General features: G+C 44.2%; 1 protein-coding gene across 2 annotated transcripts; it reads left to right on the top strand.

Annotated features, from left to right (window-relative positions):
• On the top strand, positions 1 to 27,614 carry LOC121535449 (kinesin-1 heavy chain). 2 transcript variants are annotated; one of them, XM_041842530.2, is made up of 25 exons: positions 1 to 357; positions 5,700 to 5,787; positions 7,040 to 7,218; positions 7,597 to 7,645; positions 8,185 to 8,240; positions 8,491 to 8,578; positions 8,957 to 9,081; positions 9,514 to 9,618; positions 10,146 to 10,291; positions 10,584 to 10,732; positions 11,117 to 11,304; positions 12,833 to 12,901; positions 13,310 to 13,396; positions 13,481 to 13,600; positions 13,764 to 13,907; positions 14,146 to 14,334; positions 20,224 to 20,341; positions 20,526 to 20,581; positions 20,822 to 20,931; positions 21,181 to 21,282; positions 21,467 to 21,527; positions 21,792 to 21,968; positions 22,391 to 22,607; positions 22,726 to 22,861; positions 23,948 to 27,614. In XM_041842530.2, the coding sequence occupies exons 1-25, from the start codon at positions 229 to 231 to the stop codon at positions 23,949 to 23,951; spliced, it is 2,892 nt and encodes a 963-aa protein (XP_041698464.1). In that variant the 5' UTR covers positions 1 to 228; the 3' UTR covers positions 23,952 to 27,614. The 2 variants fall into 2 exon arrangements, with proteins under 2 accessions (XP_041698464.1, XP_041698463.1); XM_041842529.2 differs by having other exon boundaries at positions 23,945 to 27,614.
• The last annotated feature ends 65 nt before the right edge of the window (positions 27,615 to 27,679 follow it).

Below are 27,679 nucleotides of genomic sequence, written 5' to 3'. Positions count from 1 at the left end.
GGTGAGCAAGCCAGCAGTGATCCACCGGCATCATGGCTTCCACATTGGAGAGGAAGTGTTTTTAGCACACCCTAGAAGAAAATAGCCATTCATTGTTGAATATCTGAGCCCATTCTAGTCTCATATTGGGACTGAGGGGCCGGGCCGCCCTCTTCTCTCCCCCGACCGCCTCTAGAACGAGGATCTACAGTGTTTTTATTGTGAGTTTACATCCATAAATCGTGGAAGATGGCCGACGTACCGGCGGAGTGCACCATCAAAGTGATGTGCCGTTTCAGGCCCTTAAACAGTTCAGAGGTGGCCAGAGGGGACAAATACATACCCAAGTTTCAAGGGGAAGACCATGTGGTCGTCGGGGTAAGTTGGTTTGCAATATTTCTTTGTCTGCAAGCAAGTGCCCTCTGTGACAGTCTGCGCTGCGCCATTGGCATGGTGATCAGATCCGCCAGCAGTGTCACTAGTTACGTTAGCGTAGCTAGCTAGCTGGCTAACTGACCTACCTGTCCACCTACATCAGCTGTGTAGCGTTAACGTTAGCAATAAGCTAGCTCACCCACACTATCACCGATCGGAACAGGACACTATTTATGGATAACAATTGGTAGCCAGTCAAGTTTGTATAGTTAGCTAGTTGTATCTCTCTGATTTGCCGCGTCAACTTTGTCGTCGCAATGAACTAATATTGCCGTTTCAGGTAGCTACTGTAGCTGGTCAGTCAATTGTCATCCAACAATGACAGGCAAGTGCTAGCTAACTTTAGCTAACTAACGTTCGTTACAGTACCACCAACGTCATCTGCCAACAACATGAGTTAACGTTGCGTTCAAAATAAATTCTCATCATTTTCGAGTTAACACTCAACACCTGCTGGGAGTTCATTTAGTTAGCTAGCTTTCCAATCATGCAATGTTTGAAATGTCTAGCTATCTAATTTAGCTAACGCTTGGCCAGCTGAGATGGCAGTGGCAGATTAGCTGGCCTAACGTTAGCTACACCCAGCAGCAAAGATGGTGCAGAATTGAACTAGCTAGCTATATAGCTAACTAGCTGTTTCATCAACACGATCACTAACAAGCCAGCTGATGATTGCCCTATGGGCCTGGTTTATTTATTTTAGCTAGTCAAACCAAGACTGTTGTGCGGTAAATTACAAGACTAACGTTAGCTAAGTAACGTTACTGTATGAGGAGCAGAATTCAGAAACCAGACATGTAATTCATTCATAACCACCGTTACGTTAGTAGATGTCTGTAGCTACAATGTTTGTTCATGTTGTTATAAAGGCAGGTAGTGACATACATTTCTTCAAGTTAGTGAAGTGCACTAAGGTAACTACATTAGTTGTTATCTCTGAAAATATCTGGTTAAGGTTACACCACTGGTCCATTACTAAGTGGATTCAGGAAATTGCAGTTTGTTTGTTTTCTTTAGTCATCTTGGAATGTAGTCCAATGTCTGCACTCAAATGGCACTATATTCCCTATGTAGTGCACTACTTTTGAACAGAGCCCTATGGGATGTATATAGGGAATAGGGTGCCATTTGGGACGCACCCTTGACACCCGATAAGGATAATGAAATGGGCGCTACTCTGTTATGACAAAAGAAGGAAATGCATTCCACACAGTGGTGCTTGAAGTTTAAAAAAACGAACAAAAATGTTATATTGTTCTCTTTAGACATAATCCCTTCTTTTCTTGATCTGTGGGGAAATTGGTTTGAAAAGAACTGTCTGTACATGTCATATCATGCCATCTTCCCATATTTGCACTGTAGGCCAGAAGAGAATAAGCACTAGATGAGGCATGACCTCCCTTTGTCAGTGTTCAAACAGAGCCAAGGACTTTGATGCCGTGGTCTGGACACACCTCACCAAAGCCAACATAATCAAGTCTATAAAGGTTTATGGTAGGCTACAAATAGTAAGAAGTTGTAGTTCTGTAACTTATTGGCACTGATGGCATGTCCTTGCTCATCTTCAACCTCAACCTCCCTTTCAACACAGTCAGTGTCTATATTTTAAATGTGGGTAGTACACAGCACCACTATACACAACACTAACTATACAATAACACGCTATAGGACTTGGCCTAGATTTGGAGGCTGAATAAAGAATTACGTCATCATTCATGGGAAACACAGTATGATGACATCATGGCCATTGGCCACTGAAAGGGATGGTCAGTGGGGATATATAGTCTATATTTGGGCCAGGGGTGGATCTGAGCTGGCATAATGGAACTTAACCCATTTCTAACATTATATAGCCAAAGAAAGTGATGGTTGTCTCCAGTAATCTAACATTATATAGCCAAAGAAAGTGATGGTTGTCTCCAGTAATCTAACATTATATAGCCAAATAAAGTGATGGTCGTCTCCAGTAATCTAACATTATATAGCCATAGAAAGTGATGGTTGTCTCCAGTAATCTAACGTTATATAGCCAAAGAACGTGATGGTCGTCTCCAGTAATCTAACATTATATAGCCAAAGAACGTGATGGTCGTCTCCAGTAATCTAACATTATATAGTGATAGAAAGTGATGGTTGTCTCCAGTAATCTAACATTATATAGCCAAAGAACGTGATGGTCGTCTCCAGTAATCAATTGTTATATAGCCATAGAAAGTGATGGTTGTCTCCAGTAATCTAACATTATATAGCCATAGAAAGTTATGTTTTACTCCAGGGCTTGTTTTGTTGAGATTTTCTGGGCTTGTGATGTCATCACTTTCCCAGCGTATCATCAGCTAGTGGTAGGATCAGAGCTTAGGCCTCTCTCTCTCTGTCCAATTGCACACACAAACACAAACACACACACACACCGCTGGCCCCCTGGGTAATCCCCTTGTCTTTCTCCTGGCAACCAGCTGTTCCACCAATCAGAGAGGGTTCTGTCGGGCGCGGCTGTGTGATTCCTCTGGGGCTGGCTAGTGATTATTATTATTATAATTCCTGTTTGTTTCACGGATGCACTTATCCAGGGTGACTTACCCTAACTCACTTAGCTCATATTTTGTATCTATTTGAAATAATCCATTGTATAAATATTAAAACCTCAATGGCAATATCTGTCCACTCCCTAGGCTTGGGACAAGTACCACAAAGACAGTTATCTCTGCTCTGATGTTCTTGGCACAGTGCAAACCAGGGGAGATGAGATGGAGGGACAGATGATGCTTACACCTGGAACCTTGAACATACTGTATGTTTTGACTTCTCTCAGTCCTGATATGCAGTACTGAACCTTAACCATTCAACTATACATCACCAGAATGTAGCCTCGACAATCTCAGTCAGCTTGGTACAGCACTGGAGATGGAAGAAACTAAACTAACAGTCTTCCATCCATCTCAGATGAGGCAGAGAGAGAGAGTAGTTCACTAGATCTAGAATAGCAAATGCACAAGTGAATTATTCAGGCTTGACTGTCAGTCAGGCTGCTGGTGCTGCTCACACAGAGAGAGCGATCACGTCAGCCTCCCAGGGTAGGATGCTGTCACATGATTCCACTATCTCCATACAGATATACACACACACACACACACACACACACACACACACACACACACACACACACACACACACACAGCACTGTGAGAGTGTGCTACTTTTAGCTTCAGCAGTGGAAACTAACAGAAGATAGGTGGAGAAGAGTGGGAGGAAAGAGGACTGAGGGAGGGAGGGAAGAGAAGGGGAGGGAGGGAAGAGAGGAAGAGGAGTGAGGGAAGAGAAGAGGAGTGAGGGAGGGAAGAGAAGAGGAGAGGAGTGAGGGAGGAAAGAGAAGAGGAGAGGAGTGAGGGAGGAAAGAGGAGAGGAGTGAGGGAGGAAAGAGAAGAGGAGAGGAGTGAGGGAGGAAAGAGAAGAGGAGAGGAGGGAGGAAAGAGAAGAGGAGGGAGGGAGGGAGGGAAGAGGAGAGATGAGAGAGATGCTTCCACGAGGATTTGATTTTAAACTGGGTATATACTTTTCTGGTAGTTATTACCATTCTATTTCTTAGCAAATACATAGTCTATAGGGGGGAAATCCAGTTGGCTAAAGCACTTCCACCCCCCTGTGGCTGTTTATTTTGCTCTTTGGGTGATCTTGGATTTATCACTGGCCTATTCAATAGAAGTGTTTGTACATTCTAGACAAATCAGATTTTCCCAAGGCAGACCAAGAAGCTAGCAGTAGTGTCTGTGAAAGACTAGAACAATGGTTTCACTGTGTCATCACTTTGAACTTGGGCTGTACTAGTGATAGTGAGGACGGGCCCAGCCTAATGTTGTCAGGACTCCAGTGTCAGTCTGCCTATGTTGTGTTGTGGCTGGCTGTACCCCATCTTGTGACTGGTCAGTGGGCCAGGTCAGGTGATGTCCTGTACAGATAACTCTGTGGTTCTGAGCAGTGGGCAGAGTTATAGCTGGTCTCCTGAATAGAGGGGCTTGTCGGAGCACAAACCCAGATTTGCCTTTCGCTGTTCTACTGTGCTGAATTGATGTAAGAGGAGGAGGAGGAGAGGGAGAGGGGGCGGGGTGTTTACTTATTCATATAGGTGTTGTCATTCATGCAGCTCAGGCCAATGGTCTGGTCCCCCCCTCCAGCTCAGGCCAATGGTCTGGTCCCCCCCTCCAGCTCAGGCAATGGTCTGATCTGATATGTATGTGAGTGGTCCATGTCTGTTGGATAGGGAGGGGGGGAGAGAAATGTTTTTAAACAGACGGATCTGGGGTCTTATGTATCAAGCATCTCAGAGTAGGAGTACTGATCTAGGATCAGGTCCTCCCTGTCCATGTAATCTTAATCATTGTGATCTAAAAGGCTAAACTGATCCTAGATCAGTACTCCTACTCTGAGACGCTTGATACAGATGGCTCCTGGTCTTCAAACTGCCTAGAAGTTCAGAGATGCAATAGGGCCCATGTAGCTAGTTGTTCAGGCTGAACCGCTACAGTGGCTATAACATCAGTTTCACAACCTGTGGGGTTGACTTCACGCCATCTCATTAGAATGGTCTGTGCTTTGATCTCTCCCTCAGCTCAGCCCTCCTCTGAGGGTCCTCCCTGGTCCTGCCATGTCTGTGTCCCAAATGGCACCCTTTTCTTTATATGGTGCACTACTTTTAACCAGACCTGTATGGGCCCTAGTCAAAAGTAGTGCACTATATATGGAATAGGTTGCAATTTGGGATGTAACTTGGGTTGCTGTGGAGGCCTGGAGGGTCACCAGGGGTTTATTTGTGGGTTGCTGTGGAGGCCTGGAGGGTCACCAGGGGTTTATTTATGTATTTGTGTGTGTGTGTGTGTGTGTGTGTCTGATCACAGTGATGTTTTAACACTAATATGGTGTCCCGTGAGGCTCAGTTGGTAGAGCATGGCACTTGCAACGCCAGGGTTGTGGGTTCAATTCCCACGGGGGACCAGTACGAAAATGTATGCACTCACTACTGTAAGTTTCTCAGGATAAGAGCGTCTGCTAAATGACTAAAATGTGTTTTATTGGTGATTATAAGGATCTGTCTCTGTCAAATAGATGTGTATCTTGTCTGTTCTAGTGAGAGCAGTACCTTTACATAGCTAATCTGCAGGGTATAGCCCCTTACTGTGGGACACTTTATGTAAGTGTTTAAATTGGATGTCAGACAGAAAGTTGTGAAACTCATTCCCTAATTTCTTTCTCTCTGTCTCTGTCTGTCTCTGTCTGTCTCTGGCTTGCAGAGCAAACCGTTCCAGTTTGACAGAGTGTTCCAGCCGAATACGACACAGGAGCAAGTATACAACGCCTGCGCCCAGAAGATCGTCAAAGGTGAGCTCTGTTCAGACACTGTTTATGAACACTCTGTTCTACTGTAGATGTTTGTTAACCCCTGAGGTCGATGTCCGCGCTCCTGCGGAAATGTAATTAGCATAATAGAAAAATCCCCATCAGAATGTGTCCGTTTAAGCTAGAGATATGTCTCATGGTCTGACACACACCACTCTGCGTCTCAATCCACCGCATCCGCCATTGTCCACATCTGTGGTGAAAGCTGACAGAGCTAGTGGTGTTTGTCAGACCATGAGACGTCCCGAAAACCAGTCTTCTCACAAAATGGTCCGTAGCGTCTGAACGGTTTGGCCGATTATGAGAGATGAGACTCTCACCACGGTGGTCTCCGTTTTGCTCTACGACCTCCACAAGTGTCAGGAGACTTGTCTGAAGTCGGTACAGCCGATCTTCCAACTTCTGTCTGTAGCATCCGAACCTTTTGGGCTACACACTAATATGATCCATCTGTGCAAAGCTGAGACTCTCACGAACATGTACATGTCAAGTTGTTTTGCTCTAGGACGCCCACAGGCCTCACAAGACTCATGTGAAGGTTCCCCAGTACCAGTTGAAAAAAATGTATGGAAATATACTGTATATATGGAGACTGTTAAATACACATAACAAATAAATGTAAAAATGTTTCCTGAACTTTCTTATATTGCTCAAAATGAAATAGCTAAATTATCCTTGGTATGACCTTCTTAAAACAATTCCGTATAGCTTAGTAGACCCCCCCTGAGGAGAAAGTCGGTCTGAAGGAGGAGTTGATGCAGTGACTACTTCCTTACAATCAGGCTGTTTAGTTTCTGTCTGTCTGTGTATTTCTGTGTATGTGTGTGTATTTCTTTGTGTGTGTGTATTTCTGTCTGTGTGTGTGTGTGTGTGTGTGTATTTCTTTGTGTGTGTGTATTTCTTTGTGTGTGTGTGTATTTCTTTGTGTGTGTGTGTATTTCTGTGTGTGTGCGTGTATTTCTTTGTGTGATTGTGTGTATTTCTTTGTGTGATTGTGTGTGTTTCTTTGTGTGTGTTTGTGTATTTCTGTGTCTGTGTGTGTATTTCTTTGTACGTGTGTGTGTGTGTTTATTTCTTTGTGTGTGTGTATTTCTGTGTTTTTGTGTGTGTGTGCATTTATGTGTGTGTGTGTGTTTGTGTATTTCTTTGTGTGTGTGTGTCGGAGGGGTTGGGTACATTTCCATCTCGTATGGATTAATATGGATTCTTCTTCATCTTCATCTTCTCCTTCCAGATGTTCTGGAGGGGTACAACGGGACAATATTTGCATACGGACAGACGTCATCCGGCAAAACCCACACGATGGAGGGTAACCTCCATGACACAGATGGGATGGGGATTATCCCCAGGATAGTGCAGGACATCTTTAACTACATCTACTCTATGGACGAGAACCTAGAGTTCCACATCAAGGTAGCTACTGGCTAGTACTCTACAAATTCATCCCTCTGTGTGAGTCCCAAATGGCACCCTATTCCCTATATAGTGCAATACTTTTGACCAGAGCCCTGTGGTTTCTGGTCAAAGGTAGTGCACTATGTAGGGAATAGTTTGCCATTTGGGACACAGACTTATTCTCATCCAATTAGAACAACTCTTCCTACTCTGCGTAGGCAGCTTGCTAACCTTGAATTGCCTTAGCTAGTTCAAAGACACTTGGTAGAATCACTTTACTTGACAGGGTTTTAAAACCTATTGATTTCTCTCTGTGGGATACTTGACAGAGTTTTAAAACCTATTGATTTCTCTCTGTGGGATACTTTCTAATGAGAGATTGCTCTTATTTTCCAGGTTTCATATTATGAAATTTACTTGGACAAGATTCGGGACCTCTTGGATAGTAAGTCTTAGGCAGAGTGAACACAGCATGTGTCCCAAATGCCCTATGGGCCCTGGTCAAAACTAGTGCACTACATAGGGAATAGGGTGCCATTTGGGACATGCCATGTATAGCGTGCCTCTCCTCTTGGCTGGTGGCCATGCTGGTGTGGATAATTGGCTAGTTTACATAGCTATCTGTTTAAAGGAGCTGATTAATGAAATGTTGCATGTTGAAACAGGAAACGGGTGGATGGTGGTGTTCAGAAACATCAGCTGGAAATGTTGTTACTGATATTGGAATTAATAGCCTGTTCATGTTTTGACTGAAGATAAAGAATGTCTGCATACTGCTCCGTAAACATGCTGCATTTGTATCGGTCATTACGTACATTTTCCTCACCCAGTTTGAGCATGAGGTTTCTTCACACATGCAATGACATTGAAATGGCTAGTTAAATTTCCATTTATAAGCAGAAGATGGGCTTTCTGCTGTGGAGCCAGAACTATCCAGAATAGTCTCTAGAGTCTTGACTATGCTGCATGTTTCTTTCTCTCCAGTGTCAAAGACCAACCTGTCAGTGCATGAAGACAAAAACAGAGTTCCCTATGTCAAGGTGAGTCTTTAATCCAGGGATGAACTACCACCCTCGTTGTGTTACTCACCCAGTAAACCGTCAGAGTTAGACTACAGCCACCTAATAAGAAAAAACATGGTGTTACCTGACATTGACAATTTAGCGACAGGCTCTGAAGATACTAAAATGTATTAATGCACTACTCTAACTCGCTTTGGATAAAAGTGTCTGCTAAATGCCGTTTATAAGATGGTCCGGTGTCACATCATACGTTTTTTTTTGTCCACAGGGATGCACTGAGAGATTTGTCTGCAGCCCAGAGGAAGTCATGGACACCATTGATGAAGGCAAATCTAACAGACATGTAGCAGTTACAAGTAAGAGACTGCACTAAGGCTCCGTCCCAAATATCACCCTTTTCCCTTTATAGTGCACTACTTTTGATCAGAGCCCTTTGGGAATAGTGTACCATTTGGGACGTGTGCAATGTTAGCCGATATGCCCCATGGACTCAATAGGTCAATTATTTTGTTATAATTACCCAAATGGTTTAACACCCTAAACGGTTTCTCACGCTAGCCTGGTCCCAGATCTGTTTGTGCTCTCCTCACCAATATTATTATTCTAATTGCCTGATCAGCGCTGATCCCAGATCTGTTATCTTGTCTCAGACGTGAATGGGCAAAGCTCCAGAAGTCACAGTATTAATATTTTAACTGATCAACGCTGATCCCAGACCTGTTGTCTTGTCTCAGACATGAATGAGCACAGCTCCAGAAGTCACAGTATCTTCCAGATCAACGTGAAGCAGGAGAACACTGCTACAGAGCAGAAACTCAGCGGAAAGCTCTACCTCGTCGACCTGGCAGGAAGTGAAAAGGTAGGAAAAGCCCATCTGAGGTTAGCTAATTGCAGGTGCGTGGGATTAAAAACAATGAAAAGAGAAACCTGCACACTGGTCTTTCCTGTTCTGATGTAGGCAGACAGCCGGCTGGCTAGAGCAGTGTGCAGGCTTTTCTTTTTCTTTTTTTGAAGAGAAAAGGTACAACAACAACAACATGTATGAATCATAACTTCCTGATCTGGCCTCTCAAGACTCTACTAACTGCCTGCTGTCTGAGGGAAACGGAGCTTCCCAGTTGCCTAATCTGTTGGTATTATCAAGACTGATGAACATGGTTAGATGATGTCACTCAGACCACATGTTTGACCCATGCCAATATATTATTAAGGCCTCTGGTGCACAGCAAGTGTTTCACTGTACAAGTCATCCATCTTACCAGACGGTACCTGTCTGTCGCTTTCTTCCCAGGTCAGTAAGACTGGGGCGGAGGGAGCCGTGCTGGACGAGGCCAAGAACATTAATAAGTCTCTGTCTTCACTGGGCAACGTCATCTCAGCCCTGGCAGAAGGCTCTGTGAGTATTCCTATACTATCACAGATACCATGACTGGTGGTTTGGTTGGTGTTCAGTGTAAAGATGAGTTGACCCACTAAAGGCCAATACCTCACATCAACAGTATCCTTCATTATTTTAGAGATCAAAATATAGGCAAGGTTTTGGTTGGAGCTGATTCACAGTTGTATAATTCTACGCCTTTTCTTTCAATTATAGATTTAACAACCTGAAGGGAATTATATTGTTGTTTCTCTTAATGAATGTTGTTTTGTTTTGCTATGTTTCAGGGCTATATCTTAATGAATGTTGTTTTGTTTTGCTATGTTTCAGGGCTATATGTTAATGAATGTTGTTTTGTTTTGCTATGTTTCAGGGCTATATCTTAATGAATGTTGTTTTGTTTTGCTATGTTTCAGGGCTATATGTTAATGAATGTTGTTTTGTTTTGCTATGTTTCAGGGCTATATCTTAATGAATGTTGTTTTGTTTTGCTATGTTTCAGGGCTATATCTTAATGAATGTTGTTTTGTTTTGCTATGTTTCAGGGCTATATCCCGTACAGAGACAGTAAAATGACCAGAATCCTTCAGGACTCTCTGGGGGGTAACTGTAGGACCACCATTGTCATATGTGCCTCTCCTTCTGCCTACAACGAGTCAGAGACAAAGTCCACCCTCATGTTTGGACAGAGGTGGGCTCACTCACTAGCTCCTAAAGGGATAGTTCACAAAAATATATATTTGTAGTAGTCCACTGTTAATACAATCCCCCAAGTATGCATGTCAGCAGTCAAGTTGTCAAGACGGAGCACTTTCAATACAGAGCAAAACGTGTGATGATGATGAGTTTTACATCATATGAAGAAAAAAAAACCCATCAACAATTCACAATGAGTTACCACAATCACTATTTTGTGAGCTATTCAGGGCTGTTTGAATTAGAATAGGGTGTAATGGTTTGGTCCTGTTTGTGGTGTTTTCCAGAGCGAAGACCATTAAGAACACGGTGTGTGTGAACGTGGAGCTGACGGCAGAACAGTGGAAGAAGAAGTATGAGAGGGAGAAGGAGAAGGGAAAGGCCCTGAGGAACACCATCACCTGGCTGGAGAATGAGCTCAACCGCTGGAGGAACGGTGAGGAGGAGAGGACCTTCCCCTTATTCCCCTAGGCCCAAAGTTATCAGCTGGCTAGGCCCTCATCTTTCCTGTACAGCACAGACGTAGTAGAACAGCAAGGTCATGTTCATTAGGACACAACTTAGCAAAAATATTTAAAACGGTTTGCAATAGAAAACGAAAATAAGTGTTTCTTATTAAGTACAGATACTACCTCCCTGTTTCCATGATCTGTGTTTGTGTTGTTTTTGAGAGGGGGGACATTTCAGTAATCTATATGATGAATGAATTTGTGATTGAAGCCAGACACTCAGCTCAGATGAGACCATTATGTGATGAGAAGAGAGCCATGCACGCTGTGTGACTGACCTATCTGTGTGACCGCCACGCTGCCCCCTGCAGGTGAGAGTGTGCCGGTGGACGAGCAGTTTGACAAGGAGAAGGCCCAGGCTGAGGTGCTGGCCCTGGACAATGTGCCCAACGACAAGCCTGCCTCTACCCCCAACATGCCCCAGCTCCGTCTGACCGACGCAGAGAAGGACAAGTGTGAAGGGGAGCTGGCCAAGCTTTACAAGCAGCTGGACGATAAGGTGAGAGATACAGCCTCCAGCAGGAAGTAGCAACAGCCAATGTCTACGTCCCAAATGGCATCTTATTCCCTATATTATGTACTACTTTTAAACAGGACCCATAGGGAATAGGGTGCCATTTAGGATGAAACTAATGAGTTGAAGGGAAAGAGCTGAGTAAGACACTCACACGCTCCAACATGTGTCAAACTGGACATGATGCAGGTGTGTGTTGTTGAACAACAATCCATCAAGATACACTATATATACGAGTATGTGGACACCCCTTCAAATTAGTGGATTCGGCTATTTCAGCCACACCCGTTGCTGACAGGTGTATAAAATCAAGCACACCGCCATGCAATCTCCATAGACAAACATTGGCAGTAGAATGGCCTTATGACGGTGTCACCGTCATAGAATGCCAACTTTCCAACAAGTCAGTTATTCAGATTTCTTCCCTGCTAGAGCTGCCCCGGTCAACTGTTATTGTGAAGTGGAAACGTCTAGGAGCAACAACGGCTCAGCCGCGAAGTGGTAGGCCACACAAGCTCACAGAACGGGACCGCAGAGTGCTGAAGCGTGTAAAAATCGTCTGTCCTCGGTTGCAACACTCACTACCGAGTTCCAAACTGCCTCTGGAAGCAACGTCAGCACAAGAACTGTTTGTCGGGAGCTTCATGAAATGGATTTCCAAGGCCTAACTGCCGCACACAAGCCTAAGATCACCATGTGCAATGCAAAGCGGCGGCTGGAGTGGTGTAAAGGTCGCCGCCATTGGACTCTGGAGCAGTGGAAATGCATTCACTGGAGTGATGAATCACCATCTGGCAGTCCGACGGACGAATCTGAGTTTGGCGGATGCCAGGAGAATGCTACCTGCCCCAATGCATAGTGCCAACTGTAAAGTTTGGTGGAGGAGGAATAATGGTCTGGGGCTGTTTTTCATGGTTCGGGCTAGGCCCCTTCGTTCCAGTGAAAGGAAATCTTAACGCTACAGTATACAATGACATTCTAGACGATTCTGTTCTCCCAACTTTGTGGCAACTGTTTGGGGAAGGCCCTTTTCTGTTTCAGCATGTCAATGCCCCTGTGCAGAAAGTGAAGTCCATACAGAAATGGTTTGTCGAGATCGGTGTGGAAGAACTTGACTGGCCTGCACAGAGCCCTGACCTCAACCCCATTGAATACCTTTGGGATGAATTGGAACGCCGACTGCGAGCCAGGCCTAATTGTACAACATCAGTGCCCGACCTCACTAATGCTCTTGTGGCTGAATGGAAGCAAGTCCCCGCAGCAATGTTCCAACATCTAGTGGAAAGCCTTCCCAGAAGAGTGGAGGCTGTTATAGCAGCAAAGGGGGGACCAACTCCATATTAGTGCCCATGATTTTGGAATGAGATGTTCGACGAGCAGGTGTCCACATACTTTTGGTCATGTAGTGTAGTTTCATGTCCAGTTTGACCCATGTTGGAGCATGTGTTTGTCTGTGTGTGTTTGTTTGAATGATGATAATGCTAACCCTGTCCTTTCTCTCTGTGTGTCCCAGGATGATGAGATCAACCAGCAGAGCCAGCTGGCTGAGAAGCTCAAGCAGCAGATGTTGGACCAAGAGGAGGTGAGTGTTGGCTGGGCTGCTGTCATCTTGTTGTCACTGTGATTCTGGTTAAATACTATTGGACCTCAATCAAACTAATCAAACTGTATATTAGCTAAATTATCTTTATATCTAGCTACAGTACCAGTCAAACGTTTGGACACACCTACTCATTCAAGGGTTTTTCTTTATTTTTACTATTTTCTACATTGTAGAATAATAGTGAAGACATCTCAAATATAAAATATATTTTGATTTGTTTAACACTTTTTTGGTTACTACATGATTCCATATGTGTTATTTCATAGTTTTGATGTCTTCACTATTATTCTACAATGTAAAAATAAAGAAAAACCCTTGAATGAGTAGGTGTGTCCAAACGTTTGACTGGTAGTGTATATGTCTGACTTTTCGTGTGTGTGTCTGTAGCTGCTGGTGTCATCGCGACGCGACCATGACAACCTGCAGTCAGAGCTGAACCGCCTGCAGGCTGAGAACGAGGCTTCCAAGGATGAGGTGAAGGATAATATTATTGTTATTATTACTATTATTATTGTTATTATTATTAATGTTACTATTAATGTTGTTGTGGTATTGTAGGTGAAGGAGGTGCTGCAGGCCCTGGAAGAGCTGGCTGTTAACTACGACCAGAAGAGCCAGGAGGTGGAGGAAAAGACCACAGAGTTTGAGATGCTCAACGAAGAACTCAACCAGAAATCGGTGAGACAATGTCCCTCACTGTCCCTTCTCATGAAGAGAGCTGTCTCTTCATATTGTTATACGTTTTTTCCTGGTTGCTTCAGTATAAGTCAGTCATACCTCTTTTTTTGTCCATAATATTTAGGAAATGCTAATATTAAAATGTTTTACTCTCTCTCTCCAGAACGTCCTGACGTCCATTGACTCTGAGCTGCAGAAACTGAAGGAGATGACCAACCACCAGAAGAAGAGGACCAGTGAGATGATGTCATCACTACTCAAAGACCTGGCAGAGATTGGCATCGCCGTGGGCAGCAACGACATCAAGGTAAACAGGAAATGACACGTCACCACATGACACTCCAAAAGATGGGTATTATTTTATAAGCAACTAAAGGAAATGTGTAATATCTGTTTCCCCTTAACCTGAATAAAATGATAACCTGCCCTTCTCTCTTTCTACCTCCCTGTCTCTCTATGTATCTCCCTCCCTCTCTCTCTCTCTCTCTCTCTCTATCTATCTCTCTCTCTCTCCCCCTCCCTCCCTCCCCGTCTCTTCCTCCCAGCAACACGAGGGCAGTGGTCTGATAGACGAGGAGTTCACGGTGGCTCGTCTGTACATCAGTAAGATGAAGTCGGAGGTGAAGACCATGGTGAAACGCTGTAGGCAGCTGGAGAGCACCCAGTCAGAGAGCAACCAGAAGATGGACGAGAATGACCAGGAGCTGGCCACCTGTCAGCTGAGGATCCAACAGGTATTAGCCTGCTCATCATCATACAGTAGTTAGAGTCCAACACACTCCATTTTATTTTATTTTATTTATTTTTATTTCACCTTTATTTAACCAGGTAAACCAGTTGAGAACAAGTTCTCATTTACAACTGCGACCTGGCCAAGATAAAGCATAGCAGTGCGATAAAAACAAACACAGAGTTACATATGGGGTAAAACAAAACAAAGTCAAAAATACAACAGAAATACATATAATATACAGTGTGCAAATTTAGCAAGTTATGGAGGTAGGCAATAAAATAGGCTATAGTGCAAAATAATTACAATTAGTATTAACACTGGAATGATAGATGTGCAAGAGATGATGTGCAAATAGAGATACTGGGGTACAAATGAGCAAAATAGATAACAATATAGGGATGAGGTAGTTGGGCGGGCTAATTTCAGATGGGCTGTATCCATCTCTCAGGTACAACCGGGCCTACTCACTCGTAGGCTGGAGTTACACGACGCAACTTTCACACAATTCTTTGTTGCAGTTGCAGGTTGTAAGTGACATCATTTCAAGCAACTTTGCTGATACTCGAAGCAACTCAAACGTAACTGAAATTGCATGCAACAGCCAATCAAATTGAAGCTGCTTTTGTTTTGTCATATCATTCCACATGGTTTGGGAATTCTAAACCCACCCAATGTCATCTGCTGCATTAAATTGTGATTTCACAAATGTAATTGTTTATCCAACCATTTAGTTATTGTATAAGGATCGATTTAGACAACATTCTGACTGTACAATTTCGCTAGCAAGCGAAAATGAAATTGCCAGCACTGTTTTATCAAGCTAACCAAGCTAGCAACAAACTAAGCTAGCTAGCTAGTGGTGCAGTTCATGTTGAACAATTTCAGTTGAAACTGGTCAGAAAGAGGCCTGAGTTCACTTCAGAAATTACATTTATTGGCTACCAAACCATGTACATAAACCTTTACTAGCCTTGATGCCAATATTTATTTATACAGCTCCCGTTTAGCAAATCTCTCTTCTGTCCACCTTCATCACGGCTCCCACAGCACTGGCAGCTGTGTTGTTGACATGGCAACTGGGCAGGAGTTCTGACCCAAAGATATTTATAACGAACCCAAGATAGTTAATCTGTGTCATTTTCAATGGGAGCAAATTAAGCATAGTGGGCAGAACAAGCAAGGAGGTGGGCAGAGCCAGGCACGAGCTAGCGAGATCCTATTGGCGAGTTCTAGCATGTATTTGCATATTTCCATTAAGAAACACCTTCTCTGTGAAGTGCGAGTGTGCAACAACTCAATTCGCCCTTGCACTCCTTGTAAAAAATAATAATTGAGACTTCGATAAAGAGTCACGTCTACAGAACTTAGTGCACTCTGTTCATAACAGATTATAGCTTTGGGAACAGAAAACTGTATTGAGATCGGGCTTTTCTTCGATGACAAACTCAGCAGAATGTAGGCTCAGTTTTATCTAGCTCCATCTTCTCCCACTGCCGGCCATGGGGCTTCCTCTCATCACCATATTTGGTGGGTAGTGGAAATTCCAACCGGACGCTTCAGATTATACATGCGGTGAAATATCTGGCTCCTTGTTCTATCTGTGTCCGAACCTTTGAATGGATCATGTGACAAAAGCATTTGTTTTGATTGGCTGTTGCTTGCAACTAGTTGCACAAAGTTGAAAGGTTTCAACTGGAACCAAGTTGCAGATTAGTTGCTTATTAGTTGCAGGGGGGTGTTTCAAATCAAATCAAATCAAATTTTATTGGCCACATGCGCCGAATACAACAGGTGCAGACATTACAGTGAAATGCTTACTTACAGCCCTTAACCAACAGTGCATTTATTTTTAACAAAAATGTAAAAATAAAACAACAACAAAAAAAGTGTTGAGAAAAAAAGAGCAGAAGTAAAATAAAATAACAGTAGGGAGGCTATATATACAGGGGGGTACCGGTGCAGAGTCAATGTGCGGGGGCATCGGCTAGTTGAGGTAGTTGAAGTAATATGTACATATGGGTAGAGTTAAAGTGACTATGCATAAATAATTAACAGAGTAGCAGCAGCGTAAAAGGATAGGGTGGTGGGGCAGTGCAAATAGTCCGGGTAGCCATGATTAGCTGTTCAGGAGTCTTATGGCTTGGGGGTAGAAGCTGTTGAGAAGTCTTTTGGACCTAGACTTGGCACTCCGGTACCGCTTGCCGTGCAGTAGCAGAGAGAACAGTCTATGACCAGGGTGGCTGGAGTCTTTGACAATTTTGAGGGCCTTCCTCTGACACCGCCTGGTATAGAGGTCCTGGATGGCAGGAAGCTTGGCCCCAGTGATGTACTGGGCCGTACGCACTACCCTCTGTAGTGCCTTGCGGTCGGAGGCCAAGCAGTTGCCATACCAGGCGGTGATTCAACCAGTCAGGATGCTCTCGATGGTGCAGCTGTATAATTTTTTGAGGATCTGAGAACCCATGCCAAATCTTTTCAGTCTCCCGAGGGGGAATAGGCTTTGTCGTGCCCTTCTTCACGACTGTCTTGGTGTGTTTGGACCATGATAGTTCATTGGTGATGTGGACACCAAGGAACTTGAAGCTCTCAACTGTTTCCACTACAGCCCCGTCGATGAGAATGGGGGCGTGCTCAGTCCTCTTTTTTTTCCTGTAGTCCACAATCATCTCCTTTGTCTTGGTCACGTTGAGGGAGAGGTTGTTGTCCTGGCACCACACGGCCAGGTCTCTGACCTCCTCCCTATAGGCTGTCTCATCGTTATCGGAGATCAGGCCTACCACTGTTGTGTCGTCGGCAAACTTAATGATGGTGTTGGAGTCGTGCCTGGCCATGCAGTCATGGGTGAACAGGGAGTACAGGAGGGGACTGAGCACGCACCCCTGAGGGGCCCCCGTGTTGAGGATCAGTGTGGCAGATGTGTTGTTACCTACCCTTACCACCTGGGGGCGGCCCGTCAGGAAGTCCAGGATCCAGTTGCAGAGGGAGGTGTTTAGTCCCAGGATCCTTAGCTTAGTGATGAGCTTTGAGGGCACTATGGTGTTGAATGCTGAGCTGTAGTCAATGAATAGCATTCTCACGTAGGTGTTCCTCTTGTCCAGGTGGAAAAGGGCAGTGTGGAGTGCAATAGAGATTGCATCATCTGTGGATCTGTTGGGGCGGTATGCAAATTGGAGTGGGTCTAGGGTTTCTGGGATAATGCTGTTGATGTGAGCCATGACCAGCCTTTCAAAGCACTTCATGGCTACAGACGTCAGTGCTACGGGTCGGTAGTCATTTAGGCAGGTTATCTTAGAGTCCTTGGGCACAGGGACTATGGTGGTCTGCTGGAAACATGTTGGTATTACAGACTCAGTCAGGGACATGTTGAAAATGTCAGTGAAGACACTTGCCAGTTGGTCAGAACATGCTCGGAGTACACGTCCTGGTAATCCGTCTGGCCCTGCGGCCTTGTGAATGTTGACCTGCTTAAAAGTCTTACTCACATCGGCTACGGAGAGCGTGATCACATAGTCATCCGGAACAGCTGGTGCTCTCATGCATGCTTCAGTGTTGCTTGCCTCGAAGCGAGCATAGAAGTGGTTTAGCTCGTCTGGAAGTCTTGTGTCACTGGGCAGCTGTGCTTCCCTTTGTAGTCTGTAATAGTTTTCAAGCCCTGCCACATCCGACGAGCGTCAGAGCCAGTGTAGTACGATTCAGTCTTAGTCCTGTATTGACTCTTTGCCTGTTTGATGGTTCGTCGGAGGGCATAGCGGGATTTCTTATAAGCGTCCGGGTTAGAGTCCCGCTCCTTGAAAGCGGCAGCTCTACCCTTTAGCTCAGTGCGGATGTTTCCTGTAATCCATGGCTTCTGGTTGGGGTACGTACGGCCACTGTGGGGACGACATCATCAATGCACTTATTGATGAAGCCAGTGACTGATGTGGTGTACTCCTCAATGCTATCTGAAGAATCCCGAAACATGTTCCAGTCTGTGCTAGCAAAACAGTCCTGTAGCTTAGCATCTGCATCATCTGACCACTTTTTTATTAACCGAGTCACTGGTGCTTCACGGAGCAATCAAGAAGCAAATCAAGAAGCAACTCCGTTGGAAGCAACTATAATTGCGTGCAGGTTGCGTCGTGCAACGGCAGCCTTAGGTACAACAGGTACAACAGGTACTACAGGTACAACGGGTACTACAGGTACTACAGATACTACAGGAACAACGGGTACAACAGGTACTACGGGTACTACAGGTACTACAGGTACAACGGGTACAATGGTACTACGGGTACTACGGGTACCACGGGTACAACGGTACTACAGGTACAAGAGGTACTACAGATACTACAGATACTACAGGAACAACGGGTACAACAGGTACTACGGGTACAAGAGGTACTACAGGTACTACAGGTACTACAGGTACAAGAGGTACTACAGGTACAAGAGGTACTACAGGTACTACAGGTACAAGAGGTACTACAGGTACTACAGGTACTACAGGTACAAGAGGTACTACAGGTACTACAGGTACAAGAGGTACTACAGGTACAAGAGGTACTACGGGTACTACAGGTACAAGAGGTACTACAGGTACAACAGGTACTACAGGTACAACAGGTACAAGAGGTACTACAGGTACTACAGGTACAAGAGGTACAACAGGTACTACAGGTACAAGAGGTACTACAGGTACAAGAGGTACTACAGGTACAAGAGGTACTACAGGTACAAGAGGTACTACAGGTACAAGAGGTACTACAGGTACAAGAGGTACAACAGGTACAAGAGGTACTACAGGTACTACAGGCACAAGAGGTACTACAGGTACTACAGGCACAAGAGGTACTACAGGTACTACAGGCACAAGAGGTACAACCGGTACTACAGGTACAAGAGGTACTACAGGTACTACAGGTACAAGAGGTACTACAGGTACTACAGGTACAAGAGGTACTACAGGTACAAGAGGTACTACAGGTACAAGAGGTACTACAGGTACTACAGGTACAAGAGGTACTACAGGTACTACAGGTACAAGAGGTACTACAGGTACAAGAGGTACTACAGGTACAAGAGGTACTACAGGTACTACAGGTACAAGAGGTACTACAGGTACAAGAGGTACTACAGGTACTACAGGTACAAGAGGTACTACAGGTACAAGAGGTACAACAGGTACAAGAGGTACAACAGGTACAAGAGGTACTACAGGTACAACAGGTACAACAGGTACTACAGGTACAAGAGGTACTACAGGTACTACAGGTACTAACAGGTACAACAGTGACTACTCTCCATCCTTATCCTGTTACTTCTCACCCACTCCCTCTTGAAATCGAACAAAATTATGCTAGTTTCACCCATTGACAGTTAGACCTCCAAAAGAATCCAACAGATTTATCTGCATCCGCATGAACCCCTTCTCTATAAAGACCTATATACAGTAGTGGTAATATACTGTAATGTAGTCATGTAGTAATATAATATAGTAATGTAGTAATATAATATAATAATGTAGTAATATAATATAGGAATGTAGTAATATAATATTGAAATGTAATAATATAGTAATGTAATATTGAAATGTAGTAATATAGTAAAGTAGTAATATAATAATGTAGTAAAATAATATTGAAATGTAGTAGTAATATAATATTGAAATGTAGTAGTAATATAATATAGAAATGTAGTAATATAATAATGTAGTAATATAATATTGAAATGTAGTAATATAATAATGTAGTAATATAATATTGAAATGTAGTAATATAATAATGTAGTAATATAATATTGAAATGTAGTAATATAATAATGTAGTAATATAATATTGAAATGTAGTAATATAATGAATGTAGTAATATAATAATGTAGTAATGTAGTAGTAATCTCCATCTTCCCCCTGCAGCACGAGGCTAAGATCAAGTCCCTGACAGAGTACCTTCAGAACGTGGAGCAGAAGAAGAGACAGCTGGAGGAGAACGTTGACTCTCTGAACGAAGAACTGGTCAAGATCAGCGCCCAGGGTAACACAAGCGCACACACACACACACACACACACACACACACACTGCTATAGCAGACACACCCGGCCGCTCTGTATGCACTGATGACCCATAATAGAAAACATTCCTTATAAACATCTCTAAAACGGATTTAGGACCTATAGTGCCATCTAGTGACAAAGGTCAAATGTTTTTGTTATTGCAGAGAAAGTCACAGCCATGGAGAAGGAGAACGAGATCCAATCTGCCAATGAAGTCAAGGTATGTCACCCTGTTCATACTATAGAACTGCCTACTATGATGATATGTTATGGTTCATATATATATTGTTGAGACGCGGGATGACTTAAGTACCATCGCTTGTATGTAAATTACAGTTTGGAGCAGTCCGACTTTCCTTTCCGCCTTTGGTGGCGTCAGGAGCTGGGGCTGTTGTTTCAGGGTGTATTATACAGAGGATTGTTGACATATTGACCTGTGACCTGTGTCTGCCATCCCCAGGAGGCTGTGGAGCAGCAGATCGCTGGTCACCGTGAGGCCCATCAGAAACAGATCAGCAGTCTGAGAGATGAACTGGACAGGAAGGAACACCTCATGACTGAACTGCAGGAGTAGGAGACCCAACACACGCACACACACACAAACACACAAACACACACACACACACACACACACACACAAACACAAACACACACACACTGTGTACTGTTAACTGTTGTGGTTACGTACTAAATGTCACCGTATTCCCATTACAGTGTACTACTTTTCACCAGGGCACATGGGGTGGGTAGTAGGGCACTATAAAGGGAACAGGGGGCGTTGTCCTACACTGGGCTCACGGCGTTGTTGTCCTCCTCCAGTCTGAACCAGGAGATCATGCTGGAACAGGAGCGCCTCAGGGTGGAACACGACAAACTCAAGTCCACTGACCAGGAGAAGAGCCGGAAGCTGCACGAGCTCACGTACGTTACATACACCTACAGAATGTGTGATGGCTAAAGTACCGTGGCGTTGTTCACTAGTGTCCACCTAACACGCTTTACTATGGAAGCTATCACTTCTGGTTAGCTTTGATTAGCACTATGACTTGTCCAGTATTACTGTAGTCAAGCTGTGGTTGATGGGTCTGTGTGCTGTGTTGTGCAGGGTGATGCAGGACAGGAGAGAGCAGGCCAGACAAGACCTGAAGGGATTGGAGGAGACCGTGGTGAGTATACGTCTATAACCACCTGCTTTCTCCTTCGACTGCAGCCACACTCCGACACATTCACACGGATGAAACCCTAAATGACGTACTGTACATCGTTGTCCGTTTTTGTCCATCAAAAGTACAACTCAAGTCAACTATTTTCGGACCAGTTGCATATGTAGAAAGACAGACTGGACAGTCACCTCCGTTGATACATCCGGCAACGGATAACTCCCATTGAAATAGCCTTAACCTCTTCTCTCTCTTTGTCCCACTTCCCAGGCCAAGGAGCTCCAGACCCTGCACAACCTGAGGAAGCTCTTTGTCCAGGACCTGGCTACCAGAGTGAAGAAGAGTGCTGAGATGGACTCTGATGACACAGGAGGCAGCGCAGCTCAGAAACAGAAGATCTCCTTTCTGGAGAACAACCTGGAGCAGCTTACCAAGGTTCACAAACAGGTATGTACTCTGTACTGTACTGTACAAACAGGTATGTACTCTGTAATGTACAAACAGGTATGTACTCTGTACTGTACAAACAGGTATGTACTCTATACTGTACAAACAGGTATGTACTCTGTATTGTACTGTACACACAGGTATGTACTCTGTACTGTACAAACAGGTATGTACTCAAACACACTGAAATCATACCACTTCTTATTGTGCTCTTGCCAACTCCATTGCTGTCCTTGTCAAGCCAAACCACTTCTTATTGTGCTCTTACCAACTCCATTGCTGTCCTTGTCAAGCCAAACATGACAATGAATGATGAGGAGTTGACATGCTAGCACTAACAGACTGGCACTCAGGCTACACTTTAGTGCTTTTGGAGATGACTAGCTTGCCAAAGTTGTGCTCTCCCTCCCTCCCTTTCTCAGTTGGTGCGTGATAATGCAGACCTGCGTTGTGAGCTTCCTAAACTGGAGAAGCGTCTGCGTGCTACGGCTGAGCGGGTCAAGGCCCTGGAGTCGGCCCTGAAGGAGGCCAAAGAGAACGCGGCACGCGACCGCAAACGTTACCAGCAGGAGGTGGATCGCATCAAAGAGGCCGTCAGGGCCAAGAACATGGCCAGGAGGGGCCACTCCGCTCAGATCGGTGAGGAGACACACACACCTCCCTTAATGGAGTGCATATTTTAAACCAAATTGTTGTTCAGTATATGAATGGATGCCGTTCCTAAACTCTTGTGTTCCTCCCTCCGCCCCCTCCACAGCCAAACCCATTCGTCCTGGCCAGCCCCCAGTGGCGTCCCCCACCCACCCCAATGTGAACCGCAGCGGAGGGGGTTTCTACCAGAACAGCCAGACCGTGGCCATCAGGGGAGGGGGAGGCATGAAGTCAGACCAGAAGTGAGTGACTGAGACTACTGCCTCATTGAGGATAATATACTGTAGAATATGAGGAAAAACAATGCCTAGTCTCCTATTCACCAGAGAATAACAACTACAAAACACACAGAGACTTACATAAGCGAGTGCACATATATTTTTCGTATGGGTGGCCCCAGCGGGAATCGAAACCCACAACCCTGGCGTTACTAGTGCCATGACTTACCAACTAAGCCATACCGGACCAATGATGCAATGACACCATACAATACCATGAACCCGTCTCCTCTGTGTGTGTGGTGCCGGTGGAGGGCCCTCTAGTGACGGTGCTGCAGAGGGAGAGCCTGGTCTCAGACTGCTGAGGTCAGGTCAGAGGTCAGGGGACTAGAGTAGAGACACAAAGATGACAGACAGGTCACTGCCGGAGGAGGCCGGCATGATACCCATAACAAAACCAAAGCATGGATTGCTGTCTTACCTTGTCCATAGACTGCTTACAGGGTAAGGAAATACATGTCAGTTAGCCATTTGGGTGGACTACCCTTTTAATGGGTGAGGGTTGTGTGAGTGACAGCTAACCTACTACACAGTTTAGAAGTCCTTTTAAAGGATTTCCTACCATAAATTAACAGATTAGAAATAGTAATGCTCTGAAGAAAACTGCTGTGTGGTTGAAAGGCCTTGCATTTTCTGGAGGACATAGCTAGCAAGGATCCTCTAGTGAAATGAGTCATGTTTGTTTTTATACTAACCCTTGCTAATGTTTTTGTAAATCATATAGATGCCAGTAAGACTTTGTGTTAGTGATCTCTGGGTGAAGGCCACTAACAGCCCTCTCTCCCTCTCCGCCCCACCTTCCCTCTTCCCACCTAATCTTCTCCCCTCCCCTCTCTCCTCACATCCCCCCCTCTCTCTCTCCTCTCCACATCCCCTCTCTCTCTTGTCCCCACTTCCGCTCTCCTCCCCTCACTCTTCCTCTCCTCCTCTCGCCTCTCTTACTTTCCTTTCTCCTCCCCCCTCTGTCTCTCCCCCACCTCCTCTCTTCCTCTCTCCCCCTCTCTCCCCTCCCCACAATCTCTTCCTCTCCTCCTCTTGCCTTTGAAGCAGCTGAGGACAGGATGGGGCGTGACCACAGAAGAAGCAGAAGGATATCACCCTGACCATCTGTCATCCCATTACAGCCATTGGCTCCCTGCAGGGTATATATTAGAGAGAGGGAGGAGTTTTAATATAAATATATAAATATTCCTTGCCTGTACAGATCCACCTACCCTCATGTTTCTTCTCTCTGAAACAAACAACAACAACAACAACAAAGAAATGAATTTAATATACAAAACAACACAACAAGACATCCACCAACCACAGAGTTCAGTCTTGGCGTAATGAACTACACGTGACTTGAATGTGTTGCTTTGTTTCATTGCACAGTTTGTTGTCATGTATGTCTTAAGGTTTAGTCTGCACTGTGCCAAGTTGAACGTATTGTAACCAGGATTTCAAAAAAGATGACAGGATAAAGAAAAAGCCACTGGAAAATAAAAGACAGAAAAGGATCCTTGATACCACAAATGTTATTTCGCTAATCTCTTGTACAGCACATTTCATTACTATCCTCCTGGTTGTACCACACTTCTTTCGCTGAATAGATTTTACAAGCTTCTTAAAAGGTTTGAACCGAATAGATGGCTATTGAGCACTACTGTCCTGTTGTACAGATGTAATATGGCACTGCACATGCTTCCTTATGAGGTGTTTGGATTTGAAATGACAAGAGGTGCGACTACAGTGTAGATTTATTTAATGACAGAATACCTGTGGTGGCCATTGTTTTTATTGTAAGGAAAATAAAGCTACAGGTTCTGGTGAGGTGGCTACATTAAACGTGTGTGAGAAGGAAAGAGGAGTCCGATCAGGAGTGAGCTGTCATGTCTACATCCCAAATGACACCCTATCCCTTATAGTGCACTTCTTTTGAACAGGGCCAATAGGGCTCTGGTCAAAAGTAGTGCACTATATAAGGGATAGGGTTCTATTTGGGCCACTCCCTCTATACCTTATCACAGCCTATTCAGTCAAGTGCTGGTTTTAAACGGTTTTAAAAGCTGGTTGTTATTTATCTATCTGCACATAGGAGCACATGCATAGACTACTGGTCCACTGAGATGGGTGGCACACATGCTTGTCCTGTCCTAGCTAGCTAGCTCTCATCCATTCACCACATTTGTCCTGACCTCCTCTCTTAACAAATCAAGGATATTGGCTGGTGGCTGTTTTACATTTTCTTTGTACATTTTAACTGTTTATAGTTTCGTTTTCTTATCAAGGGGCTCCTATTTGGTGCCCTCCCTGTCATGTGAAGTGGATTAAACAAAGTGAATAAATGATGCTATTGGATACTGCTATATTTTATCCATCCATCTCTTTGTTTGAATCAATACTTTTCCCAGAGCCTTGTATTGAGAATCAGACTTTTCCCAAAATATACCTTTTTTTTCTCTGTAGATCTATGGCTAAAAATGACTTACTACCCAAAGTCCGCTCTAAGGCTAACAGTTACTACCCATTGAGTCCGCTCTAAGGCTAACAGTTACTACCCATTGAGTCCGCTCTAAGGCTAACAGTTACTACCCATTGAGTCCGCTCTAAGGCTAACAGTTACTACCCATTGAGTCCGCTCTAAGGCTAACAGTTACTACCCATTGAGTCCGCTCTAAGGCTAACAGTTACTACCCATTGAGTCCGCTCTAAGGCTAACAGTTACTACCCATTGAGTCCGCTCTAAGGCTAACAGTTACTACCCATTGAGTCCGCTCTAAGGCTAACAGTTACTACCCATTGAGTCAGCTCTAAGGCTAACAGTTACTACCCATTGAGTCCGCTCTAAGGCTAACAGTTACTACCCATTGAGTCCGCTCTAAGGCTAACAGTTACTACCCATTGAGTCCGCTCTAAGGCTAACAGTTACTACCCATTGAGTCAGCTCTAAGGCTAACAGTTACTTACAACCCATCGGTAGAGTCAAGTGCACATGTAACCTTACTGTGGATCGCTGTACTGTGTCTGTCTCACTGTTCCCTAGTTTGACAAGTAGATTGGATCTGGATTGGTCGGATGGTTGGGATGGCAGTGTTTGATTGGCCCACCCTTGCCACTGATCAGCCAGTCAGATGAGCAGGGCCTTGGGTTAGGAAGGAGAACAGGGTGAAAGTTCCCCTGGACGCTGATCCAGTTTAGTATTTCCCCCACTGATGGTAAAGGTTAGGATTGGGGGAGGGGAAGCTGATCCTAGGTATGTACCTAGGGGGAACGTGGTTTGGTTGTCTGCTGGTAAACTAGGGCTTCGTCCGAAATGGGACCCTATTCCCATTTCAGACTCAGCCCATTTCAGACTCAGCCCATTTCAGACTCAGCCCATTTCAGACTCAGCCCATTTCAGACTCAGCCCATCCTAAAGAAGTCAGTCTTTTGGAGTGGTTTATTCATCAAATATCTAGTCAGGCGCCAAGGACTACACATTTCAGATATATTTTACACTTCTTCTCTTCTTGCATTTTTTAAACGTCTTCCCAAATCCCCTTCGATGATCTTTCCCCTTCTATATTATTATTATATATGAGAGTCAAATGTTTCCCCATCTCTTGATTTTATGTCCTGGTGTAAATTCCGAAGCATCTGCAAAGACGTTGCTGTGATTGTAGCCCAGCGTGAATCAAACCACTGACATCTTGTGACTCGAATATGACTATACTGTATATCAACAATATATTGTTAGGTGTGACCAGGGTTGACTCTTTTTAATAGTCTTTAGCCATGACATGGTGATGGTGTTTTATGAAATTAACTGTTGTTGTCTTGGAAGGATTATACATAAAAATGGATAGTACTTCAGAATTCTTCTCCAGATACACCTGCGCTTTAATGTACACCGTAAATTTGGTTATTTTTTAAAACACTTCATATCTGTGGTAACTTATGAGGGGGGAAGTGTAAAACATTTTCCAAAGTCTGATAAATGTAACTTAAATGTATGTTGCTTTGTTTACATGATTGGCATAGTGCTCTATTTGCTGTTATTACAGGCTAGTTTGGGAGAGGTAGGTAGTCTATACCAATGACAGGACAATGCTTTGTGTCTATCAAGTTTTCCTCTTTGTAACCTTTAGAACAGGAAACGCTTTGCAACATGGTCTTCGAAGTGCATAGTTACCTCATCCTTACCTGCCCAGGGTTCTACTGTAATGGATTGAATGGCTATGAAATGGTAAAGTCTAGAAAAAGAAGCACAATAACAACCATTTGTCCATGGTGTTTACCAACCATTTGTTTACCAACCATTTGTCCATGGTGTTTACCAACCATTTGTTTACCAACCATTTGTCCATGGTGTTTACCAACCAAATTCATTTGTTTGCATTGATTCTAAAGAAAAGCATAGGCACTTTTTTATTACTGTGTAATAGTTACTCAACCATTTCTAATTGACAGATGAAGACAAAGGAACTGGATGGACAAAGGTATTGGATCATTCTTAGGCTCTGTCCCAAATGGTGTCCTATTTCCTGTGTAGGGCACTACTTTTGACCAGGGCCCCTAGGGCTCTGGTACATTGGGAATAGGGTGCCATTTGGGATGGAACCATAGAGAACTGGGCCACAATCGCAGCACTCTGATCGGAGGAGGAGGGGAGGTTAAAGGTTAATGATGATATCACCTTTTTGGATTGACTGCATGATGTAAATGTATGTGTGATTAAATAATTATGAGAAAAACATATCTGGTGTCGTTCTCATTCTGTGCCAACTCGTTCAGTCTCATTCAAGCTTTCTTATTGTACAG

The sequence above is a fragment of the Coregonus clupeaformis genome, chromosome 21 (genome assembly GCF_020615455.1).
Source record: "Coregonus clupeaformis isolate EN_2021a chromosome 21, ASM2061545v1, whole genome shotgun sequence".
In the NCBI taxonomy this organism is placed as follows: Eukaryota; Metazoa; Chordata; class Actinopteri; order Salmoniformes; family Salmonidae; genus Coregonus; species Coregonus clupeaformis.
Note: the sequence above shows the minus strand (reverse complement) of the source record. Positions and strands in the feature narration are given on the sequence as shown.